Source organism: Bidens hawaiensis, unplaced genomic scaffold (assembly GCF_021521415.1).
Source record: "Bidens hawaiensis isolate Kalapana, Puna unplaced genomic scaffold, B.hawaiensis_p1.1 tig00031477_1, whole genome shotgun sequence".
NCBI lineage: Eukaryota > Viridiplantae > Streptophyta > Magnoliopsida > Asterales > Asteraceae > Bidens > Bidens hawaiensis.
This window is the reverse complement of record NW_027495308.1, coordinates 156,827-178,525: the sequence shown is the minus strand read 5'-3', so window position 1 is coordinate 178,525 and position 21,699 is coordinate 156,827. Positions and strand designations below refer to the sequence as shown.

The window sequence follows — 21,699 nt, the reverse complement described above, 5'->3', positions numbered from 1 at the left end:
GACAACCTTCCAGAAGGTATCTTTTTAAGGAATAAGAATATGCTGATGTTGACAGCTGCCAATGAAAGGTGGACAACTCAGCAAAACCCATGTGCTACCACGTGATTATAACCAATGAAAAAGCACCAGGTGTCCCAGAGGACACGTGGCGCAAAACAATTGGAGGAGGCCAGCAAGACCCTAATTGGGTCTGAGCCCAATCATTGAAAACCCTAGCACTATAAATATCACATCAACTCCACAAGGAAGAACACACAATCACATCTAACTACACAGTATTCAGTTATATTAAGCAATACTCTCCAAATTTCCTTACTCTCATATTATTATCTTCTCCTACAAACACTTATTCTCACACCGGAGGGTTACCCCAAAGAGGACCCCTCTGTCCCTTTCTGAGGGGTAAGTTTACGGTGCTGTTCATTTTGTAGGTGGAAGAACCCAGATCCCAGATAACCATCGGTGGAATAGCATAATCACACCCGAGGAAAGTAGATCGTTTACCAGTGAGTCGATCCACGTTTCTTCATTGGCGCCATCCACTGTTACAACGGCAACAAGACCTCATCAGATCTCTAAAAAAAAAACAATTCTCACCATGGTTTCTGGCGTTCGTAATGTCGATCAAGTTCTGGAGGATATTGAACGTGAGGATGTTAATGAGGGACAACAGTTTCTGAGAGTGCCGCGTGATTCTACGCGCACCACCAGTAACCGTCCCTTCATCACAACTTCTCATGGCCAGACTGAAACTCCTCCAGACGATCTCACGTTACAAAATCTTACCGGCGCGAAACAAAAAGGACCAATGGGTCCGGAAGATGAAACCAATGACCCTAAAGAATGGCTCATAAACGAGCAACGACGTCTAATGGACAAGTACAATGACATGGTCAAACAGAAAAAGTTAGCCGACTTAACACAAAGGCTAGCGTTTGACAAGCAAGACATTCAAGGAACAAAAAGGGCGCGCGCGCCGGAAGAGGGTCACTCTGTTCACACTGAACACGCTGAGTTTAGTGATGAAGAAGTGCACAGCGTCAGGAAGACGCGAGATACTCATGCAGGAGGCTCACAGCTCCGCGCGCAAATGAACATGGCGCCTGGAGCCAGAGCCGATCTGGATCTGCACACACCATACAGCCCACCAGTGAGAGGGCAAGTGGATGTAACCACACCGTACAGGCCAGCCATCTTGGTGAAACATTCAAAATTCACTGAGCGCATCGCGAAGGCCCCCATCCAGCACAAGACCAAGATGCCAAGTGGTTTAGGCAAATATGACGGCACAACAGATCCAGACGATTTCTTACAAGGTTTTTACAACACTGGAAACCTAGAAAGCTGGACGATGCCAACATGGTGTCACATGTTTGCTCGCTGCCTCACGGGCGCGGCGCGTGTCTGGTTTGAAAGCTTGCCTACTGGGCAAATCGATGGGTTCGAGGAACTATTAGAAAAGTTCCAAGCTCAGTTCGTACAACAGCGAAGACACACGCGCGACCCTGATGACATCATGCATTGCGTGCGCAGGAATGATGAAACGATTGAAGACTACATCACTCGTTTCAATCAGGAGTCTCTGGCAATCGGAGGTATCACTGAGCAACTATTGCGCGTGGCCTTTATACAAGGCGCGCGCAGTGATCAACTCCGCCGAACTCTCGTAAGCAGAGATGGCATGCCAACCACTTGGGCCAAGCTAATGGAAGCATCGCGAGTCTTCGCGAGAAATGAAAAACAAATTGCCCAAGATAGAGCGAGAGAAAGAGGGCATCAAGCAGAGGCACCGCGCAGCAGCGAAAGAAGGGGCAAACAGAACACTGTATGGTCCAGGTTGCAATCAACCAGTTTTTCTTCCGCAGAAAAGCAGGCGCAACCAAGCTCACCCCAGCCCCAAAAAGACGTTCGTAATCGCGGGGAGGGTGACAAGAGGGAAGGCGGCAGAGATCCTAGCAGACCTCTGCCAAGAATCTGGACTCCCCTCACTAAAACACCTTCACAAGTGTTAAGCACTGAGAGTGTCCAGTTCAAAAGCCCCAAGCCACTACACTACAAGGGACCATCAAACAGTGGCAAGTACTGCGAGTTTCACAAGTCCACGGGACACAACACTGATGCATGCCATCACTTGAAGGATGCAATTGAAAAAGATGTGAAATCAGGCAAGCTGGCTCACCTGGTGAAAAACACAAGACCAGAAAGTGAACAACCAGAAGGAGCCTCTGCCAGCAAAAAGTACAAAAGAATCTGTGTAGCCGAGGGAGGAAGGCAAGGGCAAACATCAAGAAAGAGAAGCACGCAAATCCAAGGAGATTGGCGCGAGCAACAAGTAATCTTCCCAAGAATCAGGGGAGGCCCTTCTATCAGCAGTCCTCTTGTCATCACTACACACATTGCTCATTACGAAGTGTCAAAAGTCCTGGTGGACACTGGCAGCGAATCAGACATCATGTATGAGCAATGTTTCAGAAAACTGGATCCGGCAGACCAAGCAAGGCTTGAAATTGTGAATGCACCAATCTCTGGTGTTTCAAATGAAATCATTCATCCCCTAGGTCAAATACAATTTGAGCTAACTATGGGGGATGAGAAACACAAGCGAGCCGAAGTTGTCAACTTCTTGGTCTTGCCCACCACTTCTTGCCACAATATGATCTTGGGTAGAGGAACGATTGCCCAATTTAACGCCATACCGTCACCAGCGCACGGCGCGTTGGGGTTCCCAACACCAACAGGTGTAACTTTTGTATACCGAGATCATTTGTGTGCAGTGACAAACACTTCGCGGGAAGGGAGAATGAAAATTCCAATGGCAGATAACGCGCCAGAGGAATGGATTCTCAACCCAAAATTCCCGGAGCAGAAAATCACAATTGGCGCAACGATATCAGACGACACGAGGTTGAGAATGAAAAGATTGCTCACAGCATATATGTCGGTCTTCGCGTGGCAACACTCTGATATGACTGGGGTTCCGCGAGACCTGGCACAACATTCTCTCAACACGTTCAAGTCTGTAGAGCCAATTGCTCAAAAGAAGAGAGTCATGGGGGATGAGAAAGCGAGGGCCATGAATGAGCAGGCTGAGGATCTACTGCGCGCAAACATCATCCGCCCGATACGATACCAGACGTGGGTAGCCAATCCTGTGATGGTAAAGAAAAGTAACGGGTCGTGGAGGATGTGCATTGACTTCAAGGATCTCAACAAAGCGTGCCCAAAAGATTGTTACCCCCTCCCAAACATCGACGCAAAGGTGGACTCCGTGGCGCCATTCAAGCTCAAATGTTTCCTGGATGCCTACAAGGGCTATCACCAGATTCAAATGGCACCACAAGACGAGGACAAGACTGCCTTCAGAACCGACAAGGGTGTTTTTTGTTACACAAAAATGCCTTTTGGTTTGAAGAATGCGGGCGCCACCTACCAAAGACTTATGGATGCCGTTTTCAGCGAGCAAATCAGAAGAAACCTAGAAGTCTATGTGGATGATTTGGTGATCAAAAGCAGGGAGGAGAAACAAATGCTCAAAGACATCGAGGAAACCCTTGGGCGCCTAAAGGAAGTTAACATGAAGCTCAATCCGAGCAAATGCACTTTCGGCGTACAAGAGGGAAAATTTCTAGGTGTAATGGTCACCAAGGATGGTTTCAAGGTGAATCCAGAAAAGGTGGAGGCCATCCTTGACATGCCCTCGCCATCCACCATGAAAGAAGTACAGAAGCTGAATGGTAGATTGGTATCAATCAACAGGTTCCTAGCGAACCATGCAAGCAAATCTACCCCATTTGTCAATACATTGAGAAACTGCTTAAAGAAAAGCCAGTTCAAATGGACTCCTGAGGCCGAGCAAGCTTTCAGTGAGATTAAAGAATGTTTGATAAATCTGCCCGCGCTCACAGCTCCACTTCCTGGTGAAACTTTGACATTGTACCTATCAGCAGGAGAGCGCGCCATCGGCGCAGTATTGTTGGTGGATCGCAAGGGAATCCAAACGCCAATATACTATGTGAGTCGGGTGCTGACAGATCCTGAGACGCGCTACTCCATCATGGAAAAGTTAGTTTTGTCACTAACACACGCATCGCGCAAGCTTCATAGATATTTCAATGGTCATCCCATTGAAGTTCTAACTGGTTACAACATCCAGCAAGTCTTGCGGCGCCCCGCGCTCTCGGGAAGGCTGACAAAATGGGCCCTGGAACTAGGTGAACACACGATCGCCTATAAGCCCCGTCCAGCAATAAAGGGGCAAGTTTTAGCTGATTTCATCGCAGAAATCCCCGAAGGAAGAGTTGAAGAGGCTCAGCGCGAGGTAGACCCTCCGCGAGCCAATGATGAAGAAAATGTTTGGAGATTGTTCACTGACGGAGCTTCAAACAACGAAGGGTCCGGCGCAGGTCTCAAGTTGGTGGATCCAGAGAATCATGAATATACTTACGCCATCAGGTTGGACTTCAAGAGCACCAACAATGAGGCTGAGTATGAAGCCCTGCTGGCTGGCCTGCGCATCGCGCAAAAATTCGGAGTTAAAAATCTAGAGGCCCATGTTGATTCATACTTGGTAGCAGCACAGGTCAATGGCCTTTATGATGCCAAGGAGAACACCATGCCTCTATATCTAGAGCAGGCGAAAAAGCTCATCGAGCAATTCGACTGCTTCAGAATCATTCATATTCCGCGCAGTGAAAACAAATCTGCCGACGCGCTGAGTAAGATGGCATCAACCAGTTTCGATCACTTTGGCAAAGATGTCAGGGTAGAAGTAATGAGCAACCCGTCGGTGGTAGCGAAGTCTGTCCTTGTAACTCATACAACCCCTTCATCATGGATAACTCCAATAATGGAATTCTTGAAGGAGGGAAAGGTACCAGACAATCGCGCACAGGCAAGGAAGATAAGGCACAAGTCGCAGAACTATGAACTGCTTGATAGTACATTATATCGACGCTCTTATCTTGGACCGCTCATGAAATGCCTAGATGCTGAGGAAGCAAGCTATGTGATCAGAGAGATACACGAAGGAATCTGTGGAATACATGTTGGCCCGCGCATGGTGGTTGCCAAGGCAATGAGCGCAGGTTACTATTGGCCAGGCATGTACTTGGACGCTCTAAAAGAGATTCAAAAATGCAAAGCATGTCAGAGCTATGCGCCAAACACCATGCGGCCAAAGAACAACTTGATTCCAGTGACCTCCGCATGGCCTTTCCACAAATGGGCAATCGACATTGTGGGTCCCCTTCCGCAAGCGCAAGGGCGAGTAAAATTTTTGTTAGTGGCAGTAGACTATTTCACAAAATGGGTTGAAGCCAAGCCACTAGCAAAAATCACAGCCGAAGCGATGAAGCAGTTTATCTGGAGCCACATCATATGCCGTTTTGGCTTGCCCATGGAAATTGTGAGCGATAATGGCAAGCAATTCACTGACAAGAAGATATCCAGCTGGCTCAAGGAATTGCACATCAACCAAATTTTCACTTCAGTTTATCACCCTCAGGGGAATGGCCAAGTGGAACGCGCGAACCAAAGCTTGTTAAATGGGCTGAAGAAAAGGTTAGAGGGAGAATCCCATTCTTGGGTCGACGAGCTACCTAATGTCCTTTGGGCGCACAGGACATTAAGCAAAACCAGCAATGGCGAGTCCCCGTTCTGCCTAACCTATGGAACGGAGGCAATGATTCCAGCAGAAATTGGATGCCCATCCCATAGAGTGCTCATGATGAACAAGATTGATAACGAGCGCGAAAGAAGGTTGGATCTCAACTTACTTGAAGGGCGCAGAGAGGCGGCTATCATCAGTGAAGCCAAATACAAGAAAAAACTGGAAAAATATTACAACCAGCGCGTGAAAGAATGCCACTTCAAGAAAAATGATTTTGTCCTTCGAAACAATGAAGCTAGCCGCGCGATACCCCCGGGAAAAATGTCCCCCAATTGGGAGGGACCTTATCAAGTCTTGGAAGAATTGGGAAAAGGCGCATACGCCTTAAAAGATTTGAATGGAAAGAAGATCCCGCGCGCATGGAACGTGGCACAGCTTAGAAAATGTTTCATGTAAAAATTGTCAAGTTTGTAATCAAGGCTTTCTAAGCCATTATGAATAATGATACGCGCTATCTTCTCTTAATGTGGATTCTATTACCTTTTGCATACATGTTTCACACTTCCCTTTATTAATTTTGAGCAATATGACAACATTGTATTGACATCAAAACGAAATAAAACGAAGTAAAACATACATGCGCGAGCTTCAAGCTCAAACGCGTTAACGAGTCTTAACTCTAAAACGTCAGGGCCTTAGCCCAAAATTATGAGCCTTAGCTCAGGGCCTTAGCCCAATAATGTGAACCTTAGCTCAAATCACTCACAACATCCATCCTACATGCTGCGCAGCCTGACCATAAAAATACCTAAGCACAACTAAGGCAAAGCAAATGCCAAAACATAGTTGTTAAGGTCTCAGGTCGAGGTCGCGCAGGAAATTGTAATGGATATCTGAGTAACACATATTGACACGTAAAGGCTAAAAAACTCATAATTCCATATAATATATGCGCGATAACGTCGCGCATTTGAGGAATAATGAAAACGCCAAGGCACGTGTCAACATAATCAAGATATGGCAAAATCACTTACAATATGACAAGGATTAAGTATAATAATTTCCTTTCAACCTTGTTATTATTTCAACGTGCAAGCATATCTTATATTCAACAAGCAAACATGCAATATAAAGAGATGAATGGGGAATGCGCAAGATGCGAAGAAGGGAAAAACAAAATTTCATTCCAAAGCATTGAAATTTACAAGTTTACAAGATGATGAGATACAAACTACAAATAAAAATAAAAAACATGAAGGGCTTCTCAAGTCTCCACGTCGACGTCAGCCTCTTCATAGTCCTCATCACCGCCCTCAGCATCTGGCGCAGCCCGCTCATCGTCATCTCCAAACTGACCATAGTCAAGTTGTTCATCCTGAATGGAGTCTTCTATCACAACAGTGTCAAGAGCGGATCCTTTGGCCACGCCAGAGCCGCTAGCAGGAGCAGCATTCCCCGCGCCATCATCGCCGCCACCAGCCCCTTCGCACTCGTCAAGTAATTTCTTTAGCGCGCCGAGGTCGGGCTGGTCAGCAAGCGCGGATATCTGCAAATCATAAGCAAAAATATGAGTACAGAAATACTTGGAAAATAAATCAAAGTAATCTCATTAAAGTTAAAATACCTGCCCAAGGATGGGAATGGGAGTATTCAAATACTTCTCCCCCATCGCGGCCATGTCCGCGCAGGCAACGTCGCTCTGATAAGGGTAGTCGGATGGGTTCTTCTTCAGCATCCCATATTCATAGCCATCCTTAAACCCTTCAGCTCGACCCACCAAGCGCGCGGCAGCGTTGCAATCCATCACAAGGGCCTGAAACTCGTCTGAATATTTCATCGCGTAAGCGCAACGAGTCATACCCTGTGAGATTAGCCATTAGCGATCTTGCGCGAGGGAAGCAACAGACGTCTCAAGAGCAGGAATCTGAGAGTTTAACAACTCAACAGTTTCCTTAGTCTGTTTCAGCTCCTCTTTGTCGGACGCTGCTGCCGCCAGGGCTTTTTCCTTTTCCGCTCGCGCAAGCTCGAGCGCTTCCTGGCTAGACGCTGCCGTCGACAAGGCTTCATCCTTCTCGGCCTGCGCGGCCGCCAGCTCCTTCTTCAGGCGTGCAACCTCACTCTCCAGTGATGATTTCTCAGTTATAGACTGGACAAGAGCTTGGTCACGCGCCTCCGCGTCCAGCTCCAAGTCGCGCACTCTACGCGCGTACTTGGCAGCGTCCGCCTCGGCCGCCTGTAGCTTCTCCCGCGCAGCCTGGAGCTCATGCCCGCGCTTCACGAAGGCGCTATTGGCACTTGCTCTGTTCTCGCTGAGCTCTGCTTGGAGCTTCTCAGCTCTCTCTCGAGCATCAGAAAGATGCCAAGCAGACACTTTAGCCTCTTGCTTGGCTTCCGCAAGAGCATCACGTACCTTTACGTAATCATAGCGAAGCTCTTGGGAGGCAGCAAAGAAGGCCGACCCAGCAAACAGATGATCGTTGAGCAAGTCATCGCGAGCGCGGTCCTCCTGGAACCTCCTTTCAGCTGGAGACACAGATGAGCACAGAATTCCGCACACACACCCATGGACTGAAATGTGTTGTCTTCAGTAATATTCCATCTCGGGCGGTAAATGTGATCGGATTCCTGCAAACACAAAGTAATGATCTAAGTCATCAAAACACTAAGATGGAAATCCGCGTAGCGGAGCAAAAACGAACCTATACCTGCGGGGATGAAGCAGAAAAGTCAGCGCCAGGCCCACGAGAAGACTCCGCCACGAAACCTCGTGGCGCTGCAGGGCTGGCGCGCCCACTGTCGGAGCCTTCAACTTGAACCTCCTCATCCTCCTCTAAAACAGGCCTTTTCTCCTGCGACCTAGAACCAAAATCAGTCTCGCGAGGAGGGCTGCGCGCAGGAGGAGGTGAGGGAGGTCTCGACGCCGCCAGATCGGCGCGTAAAACGGCCTCCTGCTCCTTAGTAATCCCGATGAGGGGAGATTCAGCGCTTGCAGGAGCAGGAGCAGAACCAACGGCGCTGGCACCGGCGCCAGGAGTGCCGCCAGCAGCTTGTACGCCAGCAATGACTCCTATGAAAGAATCAACAAAAAGAAATGGTTCATGACTTGATCTAAAAGAAAAAAGTCAGAAAATAAAGGGGAAATACATACCTTGGCGCAACTCCGTTCGCGAGTCAAACATCGCCATGAAGTCCATTCTACCCTTTTTCGAGGGTAGAACAGGGGACTTCGAAGCGACCTCCGGCGCAGGCGCGGCACCTTGTTGCGCCTGGGGTTGATCCACCAACGTCGCCGGTTCTACAAACATTTGAGTGAGCAAAGATTCATTAGTAACTCTATCAGAATCGCGCTCATAGAAACATAAAGGATAAGCAAAGTATACCTGTCGAAGGCGCAACACCGCTTCCCTTTTCCGTCGCGCGAAGGGAGGAGGTAGCGGCACCATACCTCATGTGGACAGGGGGTCTGCCCACTTTTTGAGGCAGGGAAGACAAGAAAAACTTGGTGGTAAACACCTGGGTTTTCTCAAGTCCCTTCGCCTGGGTAGGAGGATCCTGAACAACAGGGGCATCATCTTTCTTCTGTTTCTTACTGGCCCCTGCGCCAGTTTTCCCTTTAGCCTTACGCTTTAGTTGGGGCGCCTCCTCCTCCTCCTCCTCTTCCGCGAGCTCCAGCTCGTAGTTCTCGAGCGCATCTACAATAAGTGCAACGGAAATATTAGCCAAATTTGGTATTATAAAGGCATAAGCATAAGTACAAAGGCTTACCAGGCGCATCGCTGTCAAAGACAAATCCCAGATCAACAGGGATGAACATGTCATCGAAGCGATCGGGGAAACCAACCTCCCCAGCGCCCAGCGCGACGGAGCCACCCTCCATATGCTTGTCATAGGCGGCGTGGACATACTCCTTGCTGACTGCACAAAACAAGTCAAATGATATCAGCAAAACGAAGTACATTAACGCAGAAGTAATGGAATGAGATTAACTTACACAAGCCGTCAACTTGGATAACGGGCTCAGTCGCGCTGTCAGCCCCCCTCCTGCTCATGCCAACCCCCACCAGCGCCTCCTCGCAAATGTTTTTGGCGGGGGATGGTTCGGCAGTCAACTTGTTTACCCAGGCGCCAGTTGGGTTCTTGAGGACACCCACATCCGCAGGCGCAGAAGAGATCGCGCGCACGGTCATGCGGATGGGGATCACACCAGCCCTTATATAGAAAAATCTCTCAGACCAGTCATGAAGGCTCTTGAATAAAACAGTGCAGCACTTGACCTTCTGACTGCGAGGAATAAATGAGAACCAAGAATCTTGGATCTTGGGCTTGTAAAAAAACTGAAAGCGCCGAGGGGTGGGCTCCTCGCGCTGAGCTTTGCACATGAACTCAAAATGAGTCATGCGCACGAGTCCAAACGGATGGACTTGGGATATATGAATCCCATAAAACCTAAGCACCGCACCCACAAACCTTGTCATCGGGAGACGAAGGTTGCAGTGGGTGAAAAAATGGCAGTAAAGGGATATATAGCCGGTAGGCGGGTCCGCCGCCGTTTGCCCGGCCGCCGGCAGCATGCAGCCATACTCAGGGAGAAAACCCTGAGAGGCGATAAAGCTGTCAAAATCGGCCTGCCTCAGTTTGCAGGGGATCTCATCCCACTTCTTCACTGTTTTGGTCCTCCCTACCTCCTCCGATGAGGCCTCAGCAGCCTTCTTCCCCTTGCCGGTCTTCTTCAATGTAGACATTACTAATGATTTCACACGGCGATGGATAGGGGAGATTGTGTTGTCTGAGCTATCAGACATACAACTGTAAAAAAGGACGAAGGATGCTTCTGAAGAACAGAGATCTGGAAGCAGAAGATAGGTAATCGGAATAAGAACGAAAGAAAGGAAAGCTCCGAATAAACAACAAAGAAGATGAAGAATAAAAACTCTAAGGGCTTGCTTTTATAGGCCCAAGAGAGAGAAAATTTGGCACAGAACGGACTTCACGCGCCCCCACTCGCAGGTGTAAGCCAACGCGAGCGCGACACGTGTCCCTGACACTATGTGAGGGGACACGAAAAGAAACGATACAGCGGCTACCATAGTTCACGCGCCACCACTCGCAGGTACGGACCAACGCGAGCGCGACACGTGTTCCTGACACTATGTGAGGGGACATGAAAGGCAACTGTAGCACCTCGAGCACACGAAAGGTCTGACACGTCTCCATCACTGACGCATGTCAGCAACAACCAACCACGTGCAGGGACGATTCGTTTTCAACCAAAAGGATAGAATTTCGCGCAACGATGAGTAATAAGAAGAAAAGACAAACCCAATTAAAAAGAGCAACCTATTAAGTCTAATATCTATCTTACCTCGCTCGCGCGAGACAAGACACACATTAGACTGGGGGGGCTTGAAGAGGTATGTACCCGCCTCAACACCGAGCGAGGCATGTCAACCCACAAGATATAGACAAGAGGCTTGAAATCAAGAAGGCACAAAGCCAAAACCTATGCGCATGGTGCATATCACATATGCTCACGCATATCACATATGCTCATGCATCACATGCTAAGGCATCACACATGCTCAGGCATCACATGCTCAGGCATCACATATGCTCACGCATCACATATGCTCACGCATATCACATCTGCGCGTGGCGGCATCACATGCTCAGGCATCACATATGCTCACGCATCACATATGCTCACGCATCACATATGCTCACGCATATCACATCTGCGCGTGGCGCATCCGCGCGTGGCGCATATCACATGCTTGTGCATATCACATCTGCGCATGAAACATCTGCGCGTGAGAATAAAGAGAAGACCTCGCGCATCCTCAGGATAGGCGCGTATCACACATGCACATAATCAACCTCGTCCTTATCCAAATCAGGATTAGGGCAACCTTGATGGTGCACGTCAGAAACCTTCCAGAAGGTATCTTTTTAAGGAATAAGAATATGCTGATGTTGACAGCTGCCAATGAAAGGTGGACAACTCAGCAAAACCCATGTGCTACCACGTGATTATAACCAATGAAAAAGCACCAGGTGTCCCAGAGGACACGTGGCGCAAAACAATTGGAGGAGGCCAGCAAGGCCCTAATTGGGTCTGAGCCCAATCATTGAAAACCCTAGCACTATAAATATCATATCAACTCCACAAGGAAGAACACACAATCACATCTAACTACACAGTATTCAGCTATATTAAGCAATACTCTCCAAATTTCCTTACTCTCATATTATTATCTTCTCCTACAAACACTTATTCTCACACCGGAGGGTTACCCCAAAGAGGACCCCTCTGTCCCTTTCTGAGGGGTAAGTTTACGGTGCTGTTCATTTTGTAGGTGGAAGAACCCAGATCCCAGAGAACTATCGGTGGAATAGCATAATCACACCCGAGGAAAGTAGATCGTCTACCAGTGAGTCGATCCACGTTTCTTCAATGTCCAAGATAATTATGGATAAACTTGAAGACCAACATCACCTCAAATATAAAAGTTAAACCCAACTTCACAGTATATAAAAACATATAACGCTAATCATTATCCAATTTCAGTTATCTGTATTTCGTCACTCTAATTCAGTCATACGGTAAAACAAACAAAAAAGTACTAGAGTTGTGAATTTGTGTGAGTTTCTATAGATCTCTTCACCGTTGCCCATAGTGTTTGGTCATTGTTAATTTGTAACTAGGTCACAAAGAAAAACTAAAAAAACAAAATCATTTAGTTTGCGTTGCCCATGTTAGATTATATAGTTTTCTTGATCATTCAATTCCGATTGCCAAGTGACATCTACAGTGTTACTTGTCATTGTAAAACGCCATTTGTTAACCCAACAAAGTTATATTCAACTTGTGTTACCGTTTGAGATTCTATAGCTCTCTTGATCATTCAGTTCCAGTTGCCAAGTGAGATTCTACGTTTCCTTTACATTGTAACTTGGTCGTACAGTTTTTTCATCATTTTAACTCAATCGTACAGTAAAACTAACAATATATATTTATTCAGTTTGTGTAGCCCATGTGAGACTTTATTGTTATTTTAATCATTCAATTTTAGATGGCCTGAGTGAGATTCTACACTTTTCTTAGTCGTTGTAAGGTTGTAACTCAGGTCCTAATGTCAAACTAACAAACAAAAATTAAATAAAATAAAAAATAAAGGTGTCATATTAGAAGTAGGGTGATGCCAATAAAAAAAAGGTCCTCCTAACCACACCTCACCAGACGTTGCGTTCAACCCTTACCGGTGCGGTTTATTCGACGTGATTGATTTGACGACGTCGACGGATGATTTGATTGGTGAAGTCTGTCGTTGTCCTAAAACACGCCGCGTTTAGACCTTAACGTGGCGTTTACAACCATCAATTATTTAGGCAGTTTCCCAGAATTGTGGTGGTATACATTAGCTACATTACATACAAAGTATACATTAGCTAGCCTGCAAAACATAAATTATTTGCTACATTACATACAAAGTGTCCTAATTCCCAACTCAAGAAAATGTCTTGGATGTTTGACGGTTATTTTCCGAGCCCGTCGAGGACAAACGACGAGGCAAGTATTCCGGATTTGAATCTTGCGCCGCCGGAGTTTGTAGATTATGACGGGGGGGGGGGGGGGGGGAGGCGTTACCAAATTTGAACCAGGTATCGTCACATGTTTATTTGGGTTACCCGTCGTCATTAATTTATGAAATTAGATTTGTTAACAATATATTTTGTTAGGAATATTTTGTGCATGACCAACCGGATTGGTATTTGGCGCCTAGCAGCAGTTCATACTTGTCACATCCTGAACATGATTATGGGCAGCCGTCATACCATTTATCAGGAGACCCGCATTACGTTACCCAGCCTTCGTACCATTTTAATACCGAGGAGCCGTATTCATGTAGTCAACGTTCGTACCCATTACCAGTAGGTGATGTGTATCGGTCACAACCAGAACCAGACCATATTCTTGAAACCCCCCACGAGAATGTTGATGAATATTACGGCAGACATAATTCTGACGACGTTGGTGATAATTACATTCGCGAGGCTAGGGTGTCATATAAAACGGATATTGTACGAGCCAATTTGTTTTGTTTAATAAAAGTATTTTGTAATTAGTAGTTGGGTTGAACTTGTTTTAAATTTGACGTTAATACTGTTTCAGCTATTTTCTTCCCGTGAGGAGCTGGAGGAGTGGGCGAAGAAAAGAGGTCGGGAGCACGGGTGTGTTGTTTTTGTCCAGCGGTCTAGGCCAAGAGCCGTGGATCTTGGATGCAATCGCGGCGGCGAACCAAAACTCACCGCCACAATCAGGCGTACAGGAAGTATAAAGAAGGGCTGTCTGTTTAAGCTAAAAGGAAGGCACAATCGTGTTGGTAATTTTTGGAAGCTTGAGGTCGTAAACGAGACGCACAACCACGACCCGTTCGTATTTAAGGAGGGTCACGCGTATCTAAGGAGAATGACTGACGAGATGGTTGATATGGTTGCGAGGTTACACGCGGATGGCTTGAAGACATCAAAAATAGGTCTACTGTTACGCAGACAGTTGCCCGAAGCCTGCGTTATTGACAAGGACATACACAATCTTATAGAGAGCTGGAGAAGAGAAAATACAGTTGGCGATACCCCAATGCAGGTTCACGTTTTTGAATTTGATTTGTTGCAATGGATGTTCAAATTAATATATTAACGTCAAATAAAACCGGTTGCAGGTATTTGAAAGCTTCCTGATTAATAACGGGTTCGTTTATCACACACGGGAGAACCCTGCCACAAACCGCGTAGAGGACGTATTCTTTTGTCATGACACGTCGCATGAAATTTGGTGTGCGTTCCCCCATTTGCTTCTGATTGACACCACTTACAACACAAACATGTACAAGTGGCCGTTTGTGCAGTTTATTGGCGTAACATCGACGTCGAAGTCGTTCTGTATCGCGCACGCGGTTCTACTTAGGGAACGCCAGACGGATTTCACATGGGCCCTCGAGCACCTGAAAGGTATGCTCGAGGATTATATTGAGTCGCGCGTCATAGTCACTGACAGAGACTCGGCCCTGATGAATTCTTGTAAACAAGTATTCCCGAATGCTACCAGAAACCTGTGCCAGTGGCACATATGTGAGAATATAAAGAAAAAGTGGAAGGGTATCTATGACAGCGAGGCAAGAGAAGATTTCGCTCTATTATGGACGGTCTTGTGTGATTCTCCCACTTTCGATGAATACGAATATAACTGCTTAAAGTTGCAAGAAATGTTATTCAAAATTGGGAAAGAAAGTAAGTCGTTCTGATTATTAATATACAATAAGTGTTAATCTAGTAGTACATTTCATAAGTTTAATTTTGTTTCGTTTTCAGAGGTATGGGACTATATCCATGATAGCTGGCTGTCACGAGACAAGGAAAAGTTTGTATCTTGCTGGATGGCCGATCGGTTAAACTTCGGCAAGAGTACAACAAACCGAGTCGAGAGTCAGCATGCGAACTTGAAAAGGCACCTTAACGGGGCCAACAACACCCTCCACGCATTTGCGGCTTATACCCTTGAGCTTATAGAAGCCCAGAAGATTGAAATCGGAGCAACATTTGAAAAATCCCGGATTACTTTGAAGAGAGACCATAACCTTCAGGTTTTTTACAGGCTACATTATAAAGTGTCGATTAAGGCTCTTACACTACTAGAAAAGGAGTACGGAAAGCTTGACAAGATGATCGTGTCGGGACATACGTGCCGATACCAGTTGCGAACATCTATGGGGTTGCCGTGTGCTTGTGAGGTGGAGCGTCACCTTGATACTTTGGTACCTATTCCACTAAAATCGATAGACCCGTTCTGAAAGAAGCTTGACTTCGATCCAGTGGTCCCACAGGTAGAAGAAGAAGACTTCGAGGCAGAAATGGAAGAGCTTAAACAGACGGTTTTGATACGTAAAGATCGAAAATAGAAAAGAAGTCTTTTATCGAAGATTTGGTCCGTTCTTCCCGGAAACTCAAATAAAAAAGAGCCAGAGAAACGGGAGGACCCTCGCGGGCGCCCAAACCTAAATCAGCAAACAAAAAAGGTCGAGGCCGCTAGGCACAGCTCGTATATCCCTTCCTCGTACCCCACTTCGTTCTCACAGAACACTGACCAAACCCCCTCATTCTTGGAGCGTTCGCGGTCGCAGTCCCATTCACAGCTTAAGATGCCCCCTCCTAAACCTTCAAAACGGTCGTCTAAGAAAAAGGAGACTAGAGCTGCCATAGGTTTTCCTTTAGTTGTTTATCCGGAAGATGTTGCAGCGGTAAATCGGTATAAGGGCCTTGTTCCAAGCTGGAGTTACCCTTACATCTCAAGGATCATAGACGTAAACCTGACGGTAACTGCGGTTTTCGGGCAATTGCGGAGGGTTTAGGAATGGGTCAAAATTGTTGGAGGGAGGTTAGGGTTTCCATGAAGAATGAGATGGATAGGAACCCAGATTGGTGGAGGGAAAGATTAAATACGGAGCACCCGGAGTTTTTTGAGACGACCCGTAGCCGGTTAGATTTTTTAGAAACGGTTCAAGATGCGCCCAGCAACCGTTGGTTTCAGTTACCCGCCCATGGATACGTCGTTGCTCAAGCATTTAATTGCGTTCTGATTCTCATGGAGCCGCATAGCAGCCAGACCTTTTTCCCGATGAGAGAGGGACCAGATCTGTTTCGTGGTCATCCGGTACTGGCCATTGCTAATGTTACAGATGCTCATTGGCTATATATACAACTTGAAGGGGATTTCCCGGTGCCTTTTCCGGTTCGTACTTGGGCGAGATTTGCAAAAGAAGAGGCATACGGTTGGAGGGCCTTGTATGAAAATTGTATAAACGACTACCTTAGAATCATGTCAAGTTGGCGAGTCGAATGTGATACAGTTGATTTAACCGCTTGATTGAATATTTAAATCGATGTATCACAACCACATATTATACGCACTGTGCGATTAAGTTAACATAAAAATATGTAATTTTATGTACTAATCGAATATCATTAAATATGAAGAACAATCGAACACGATGACACAGTTGTCCAAAATAGCATCCACACGTCCACCATTAGTAGTCTTCGCAACCTTTTTCTTGTAACTTTCACACCTAGTTTATTTGAAAACGTATGGTATTTGTTTTGGTGAAACTTGGTGAATGAGTTTGGGAGAGAGGTGTCATATGGTTTATGAGTTGGTGGGGGTGGGGGTGACAGGTTGTTTAGATGCTTTAAATGTATTGGCTTTGTAAAATGGAAAAAAAATCTCTAACCGCCACGTTAAGAGGTATACGTGACGGTTTTATCCCATTATTTTCCGACGTGTCATGTCGGTGCGTTACCAATAACCCCACGTATAGTCCTTGACGTGGCGTTAGTGTTCCACTATTTTTAGCCTGTCAAATATTGTTTCCCCCTCTTTCAGTCTATATTTCTTATTCAGCCGACCGATTCCCCTCTTCCCCGTATTATTCCTTCTTCCGGCGACAGTTAGAGGGATGTCTCAAACCAAGTCTAGTCAACACTCCTCTAGGTCATCTTCGAAGCCTTACTGTGCAGATGACCTTTGTGTGAGATGCCCATGTGGAGCCGCCACATGTTACCGGATATCCAGGACCGATGCAAACCCCAGTCGTCGATTTTTGTGCTGTGTAAGTCTTTAATTACTAACGAATTAGTGTTTATGTCTGTTAATCTAAGTTGATTCCTTTAATTTGGGTTAGGTCAAATTTAGGTGTTAGTGTTCTTAGTCTGTTAATCGAATTAGGGGTTTTTGTTTGTTGATATATTAAGTCCATTATAGAAGGGGAGTTGTGGATGGCTAAAATGGGCCGATGATCCCACATGCCCTAGTTGTGAAAAGGTAATTCAAGCAATGGTGAATATGATGAACAAGAAAGATGAGTTTGCAAGAATGAAAACCAAAGAAGTAACAAAGTTGAAGATGTTGCTAACTATTAGTTGGTTTTTGTTCTTTGTTTATGTTTGTGTTTATTGACTAGCTGATAACATCGTATTTGTAGTATGGGATACTGTAATCTTTGTTGTTGTTGTTTAATGTTTAGAGTTTCATGTTTCATCTATTTACTTTCCACATTATTAGTCATGTTGCAGCCATGATGAAAAAGAGAAGGATCAAATTGAGAATGTTGTGAATGTAGTTCAGTTTGACAATGAAGCAAGTCAAATGGAAGACAAAGAATGTCAATTGGTAGAAGATGAGTTGATTGCTTATTTGGTGCAAGAGGATGAATTATTTAGACCAAGTGAGGAGCATGAAATAGATCCGGGTGATATTATGACCCTGAGGTTTTGAAAGCAGCTTTCAACTACACTAGTGAGCCGGAGGAAGCTTACTATCATGATCCATATAAAAATGAGCCGGTGTGGGATTCTGACTGGTCAAACGATGATTGTCATTGGAAGTAGTATTGTACGTGGTTTGTGATGCTTTATGTATTGTAATGTGTTACTTAAATTCTGCACGTTTAAATGTGTTGTAATGTTTGTATGAATTTCTAGGTATCCTATTTATATTAAAATAATCATCAACCGTTTGCAAATAGGGTATAGTGAAACGAAGTGGCCGTGAGGAAAACTGTATTTATAATTTTTAATTAATAATGATTTTTTGTCTTTTAATCCACGTGACGAATGTTATTGTGTAATCATCTCTATGTTGAATCTATTGCGTTGACAAAAATAAGGATGGATGTTGTTTCTACGGAGGTCATTTATAAGACCATTCTCGTTCGTGAACCTTTTAGTAGTTTGGTTGGCACCTATACTTAAATAAAAATCAAAAATTATTGTTTGGCAAGAATTTTTTATATTTCACCTATAAATTGATATTTTGTCTATAATTTATAATATTTAATATTTCTAAAAAATTTGAATATACAGTTTTGTTTTATATTTCTTATATGAGATAAAAACTAATCATATTACATATAGGTATAATAAAAAATAATTAGTTGGGTTGATTTGTGAATGAGTATGAAAATTTGAGTACCTGGTAACATATACCCGATTAGTTGGGTTTGTTTGGGATAGACTTTCATAACCGGGTATGGGTTTGGGAATACCAAAACTCGACCCATTGCCAATCCTAACTTGGGTTTTTAAGTGTTAACCGCCACGGTAATATCTTCAAGAACCGTATAATGGTAACGTGGATCTCTAGAAACTGTGATAAGCCTGTAAAAGCCTTTGCATGCAATATTGTCGGCCTTTACCTCTGCGTAAAGCTCTTACCTTTGTGTATATTGATTTCCTAAATATCTGTAACCGCTGCATTAAGAACTTAACGTCGCGTATTTAGGTAAGGGGCAAATCTACAAACTATGAAAAGCCTGTAACTCACCTATTCACTTTGAAGAGAAACCCCGTGTTTGCATGTGGAAAAAAGTGGGTATGTCTTAACCGTCACGTTTAGACATAAATGCGAGGTGAAATATTAATAAAAATTTTGACCCCTATAAAAAGTTGCAAAGAAATATATTTTTCCTAATTTGTAGTTCAGATTTGATGACAGTGGAGACGATATAGGTTGTCGAGTTCTGTCTTTAAATATATGTATGACAACATATTATTTCGAATATGATATTTGTTTGGTATTTTTAACCCTATTTTTATCGATATCGTTCATTGTTAATGCGATATATATATATATATATACATTGTATTCCAATAATAAATGCCGATAAACATGACCTCGTTTGAAGATGCCACTTTTACGTAATATATAATGATACTGTAATCTATAGGTGGTGCAAACTAGTTTTCAAACAAATTAAACATTGAGATATACATTGCAGTAATAAAGACTCCAAAATAGCATCTACACAGCTACCGATATCTGCTGGACACCCGCCGTAAAGTTGACCGACGAGACCGTATTATATATTAATAATAATGTACTCCAAAATAGCATCCACACATCCACAATTTGATCGTTTATTTTACGCGGAAATTTCTATGGCTGCGTAGAAGCTATTTTCGGGCTACATTGTTATTATTTTGCAGGGTAATATATTGTTGAATGGGTAGAGTGGTGTTGAGGCCTAACGATTTATTGTGGTATTGAGCCATAGATTATCGGTTGTTATATAGATGGTCTCTGAGTCCCTTATCCGCCACGTTACGGCCTTGACGTGACGTATGAGGGTAACTCGAAATCGACAAAATCTGAAAAGGCTGCAACAGAGCGTGTTATCGGCAACGGTAGGCTATTAACGCGGCGTATAACGCTTACTCCAACATTGAATAGAACGGGCTCGGCAAGATCATTTGATTTAAATTTCTAAACGATTACATTAGAAAATAGTATTGTTAAAATTTTATATCTCATAACGGCATGGAAAAAACATCATAATCGTTGCTTAAAAGTTACAAACGATTACAATTGACAAAACTAGTACAACAAGATATTAACACATATTGTAGTTTAAAATAGCATCTACACAGCCTTGTCTGCCACCTTCTTTGCTTGATAATCTAATGGCACGTCAATTACGGGGTCCTGACAATGCACTCTCTCTGTTCTTGTTTTCTTGTTGTTCTTCCAACAACTTAATGCCAACACCCCACTGTTGATCTTAATGACAGCTTCTATCCCAAAGAATAATAACTAGACCAAAATAACATCTACACGGCTAACGTTCTCTCTTTCGGTTGACACATATTTTCCTCTTAATCATTGAAATTAGAGTTGGGGTCATCATAATTAAGAGTGTTTTTAATGTACTGTACCTTTATGACTGAGAGTTGATGATAGTGAAGACGATGATGGTTGTCGTGACTTCACTTTCAAAATATGTACGAAAGAATTGCGTTTGATTAGAAAATATTATTGTGTTCCTTGTGTAATGTGTTATGATTTTTAAATCTAATATTTAAAATATTTAAATTACAATATTTAATAAAAGTGTTATGATAAACAAGTAAATGAGAATTAACAACTTCAAATTAGCATCAACACAAATTTGATGACAACGGCCACTGCTCGAACATCGAAATCAACGTACCACATTTTTTCCTTAGGGACTACCAATTTTCCGAGTCGCATATATTTTTATATGTTGAGATCCTGATTTACATTAAAATATAAAATATAATTAACCGGTATGTATAGAACATAACTCTGCGTATATTTGGTCCACTGGTCTCCGACATGTCAGGAATCTTCCAGTACTGAAAGCCTGTCTGATGTACGTTTAACCCCACGGTATGTTCCTAACGCGACGTATAGTTTGTTTACATACTTTGTGCACCCCGACTTTTGTGTGTAACATATATACCAACATGCCCATTACATCCAACACACCAAAAAACCCGCAAAATATGGAGAAAAATAACGATGGGTTTTATAGTTCTCAACCGGCTCCAAAATATGCAAAAATCACGGACAAAAATTGGAGGCGTGTAAGGAGGCCGTCTATTGTAGACGTTTCTGGCGCGTCATCATATACTCATTCAGGAAGTCCAGAAGAAGAAGATCCTATCGAACGCCCCCAACAAACAAAGATATTTGCGGTTGAAGTTGAAGAGTCTAGGAACTGGTCGAAGGATGCCGTTGATTTTTATAACAACGGGGATGCACCGTTTTGCCATACTCGTTTCATCACCAAACCTTTAGATCGTAACTTTTGGGGTGCCCTGCTAGGTTTCGAGTCCAACGGGTGTTTGTCATCTCTTGTGAGTGACTATTTAAATTTAAATTATATTACAACAAATTATATAGACCATGTATTATTTTTACGTATTATTTTTATCTCACGAAATTGTACAGCATGTTGAAGCGTGGACACTTAGAATGATGCGTGTTAGACAGTCAAGGCTATTAAAATATCCAAGCGAAGAACAACGTTGGACGGTGTTGCCTCCTGATTTCTACGTTCATATGAAAGATGTGAACTCGTTAGCCGCTAGGGAGATGGCCGGTGAAAAAGAACCATACCCTCCATTTTGGGAGGTTGATTACGTTTATCTCCCATTATGGATTCAACAATCGGACTGGCTCCTCGTTCGTATTGATTTGCGGACCATGGTAATTACCCAATACTGGACCGACACGAGGT

The 21,699-nt window shown here is 44.2% G+C and overlaps 1 protein-coding gene across 1 annotated transcript; it reads left to right on the top strand.

Moving 5' to 3' along the window:
- The first annotated feature begins 13,121 nt into the window (after positions 1-13,121).
- Positions 13,122-15,456, top strand: LOC143582173 (protein FAR1-RELATED SEQUENCE 5-like). The gene is made up of 5 exons (XM_077064798.1): positions 13,122-13,214; positions 13,346-13,687; positions 13,779-14,252; positions 14,329-14,896; positions 14,978-15,456. Exons 1-5 carry the CDS (start codon positions 13,122-13,124, stop codon positions 15,454-15,456), a joined length of 1,956 nt encoding a protein of 651 aa, XP_076920913.1.
- The last annotated feature ends 6,243 nt before the right edge of the window (positions 15,457-21,699 follow it).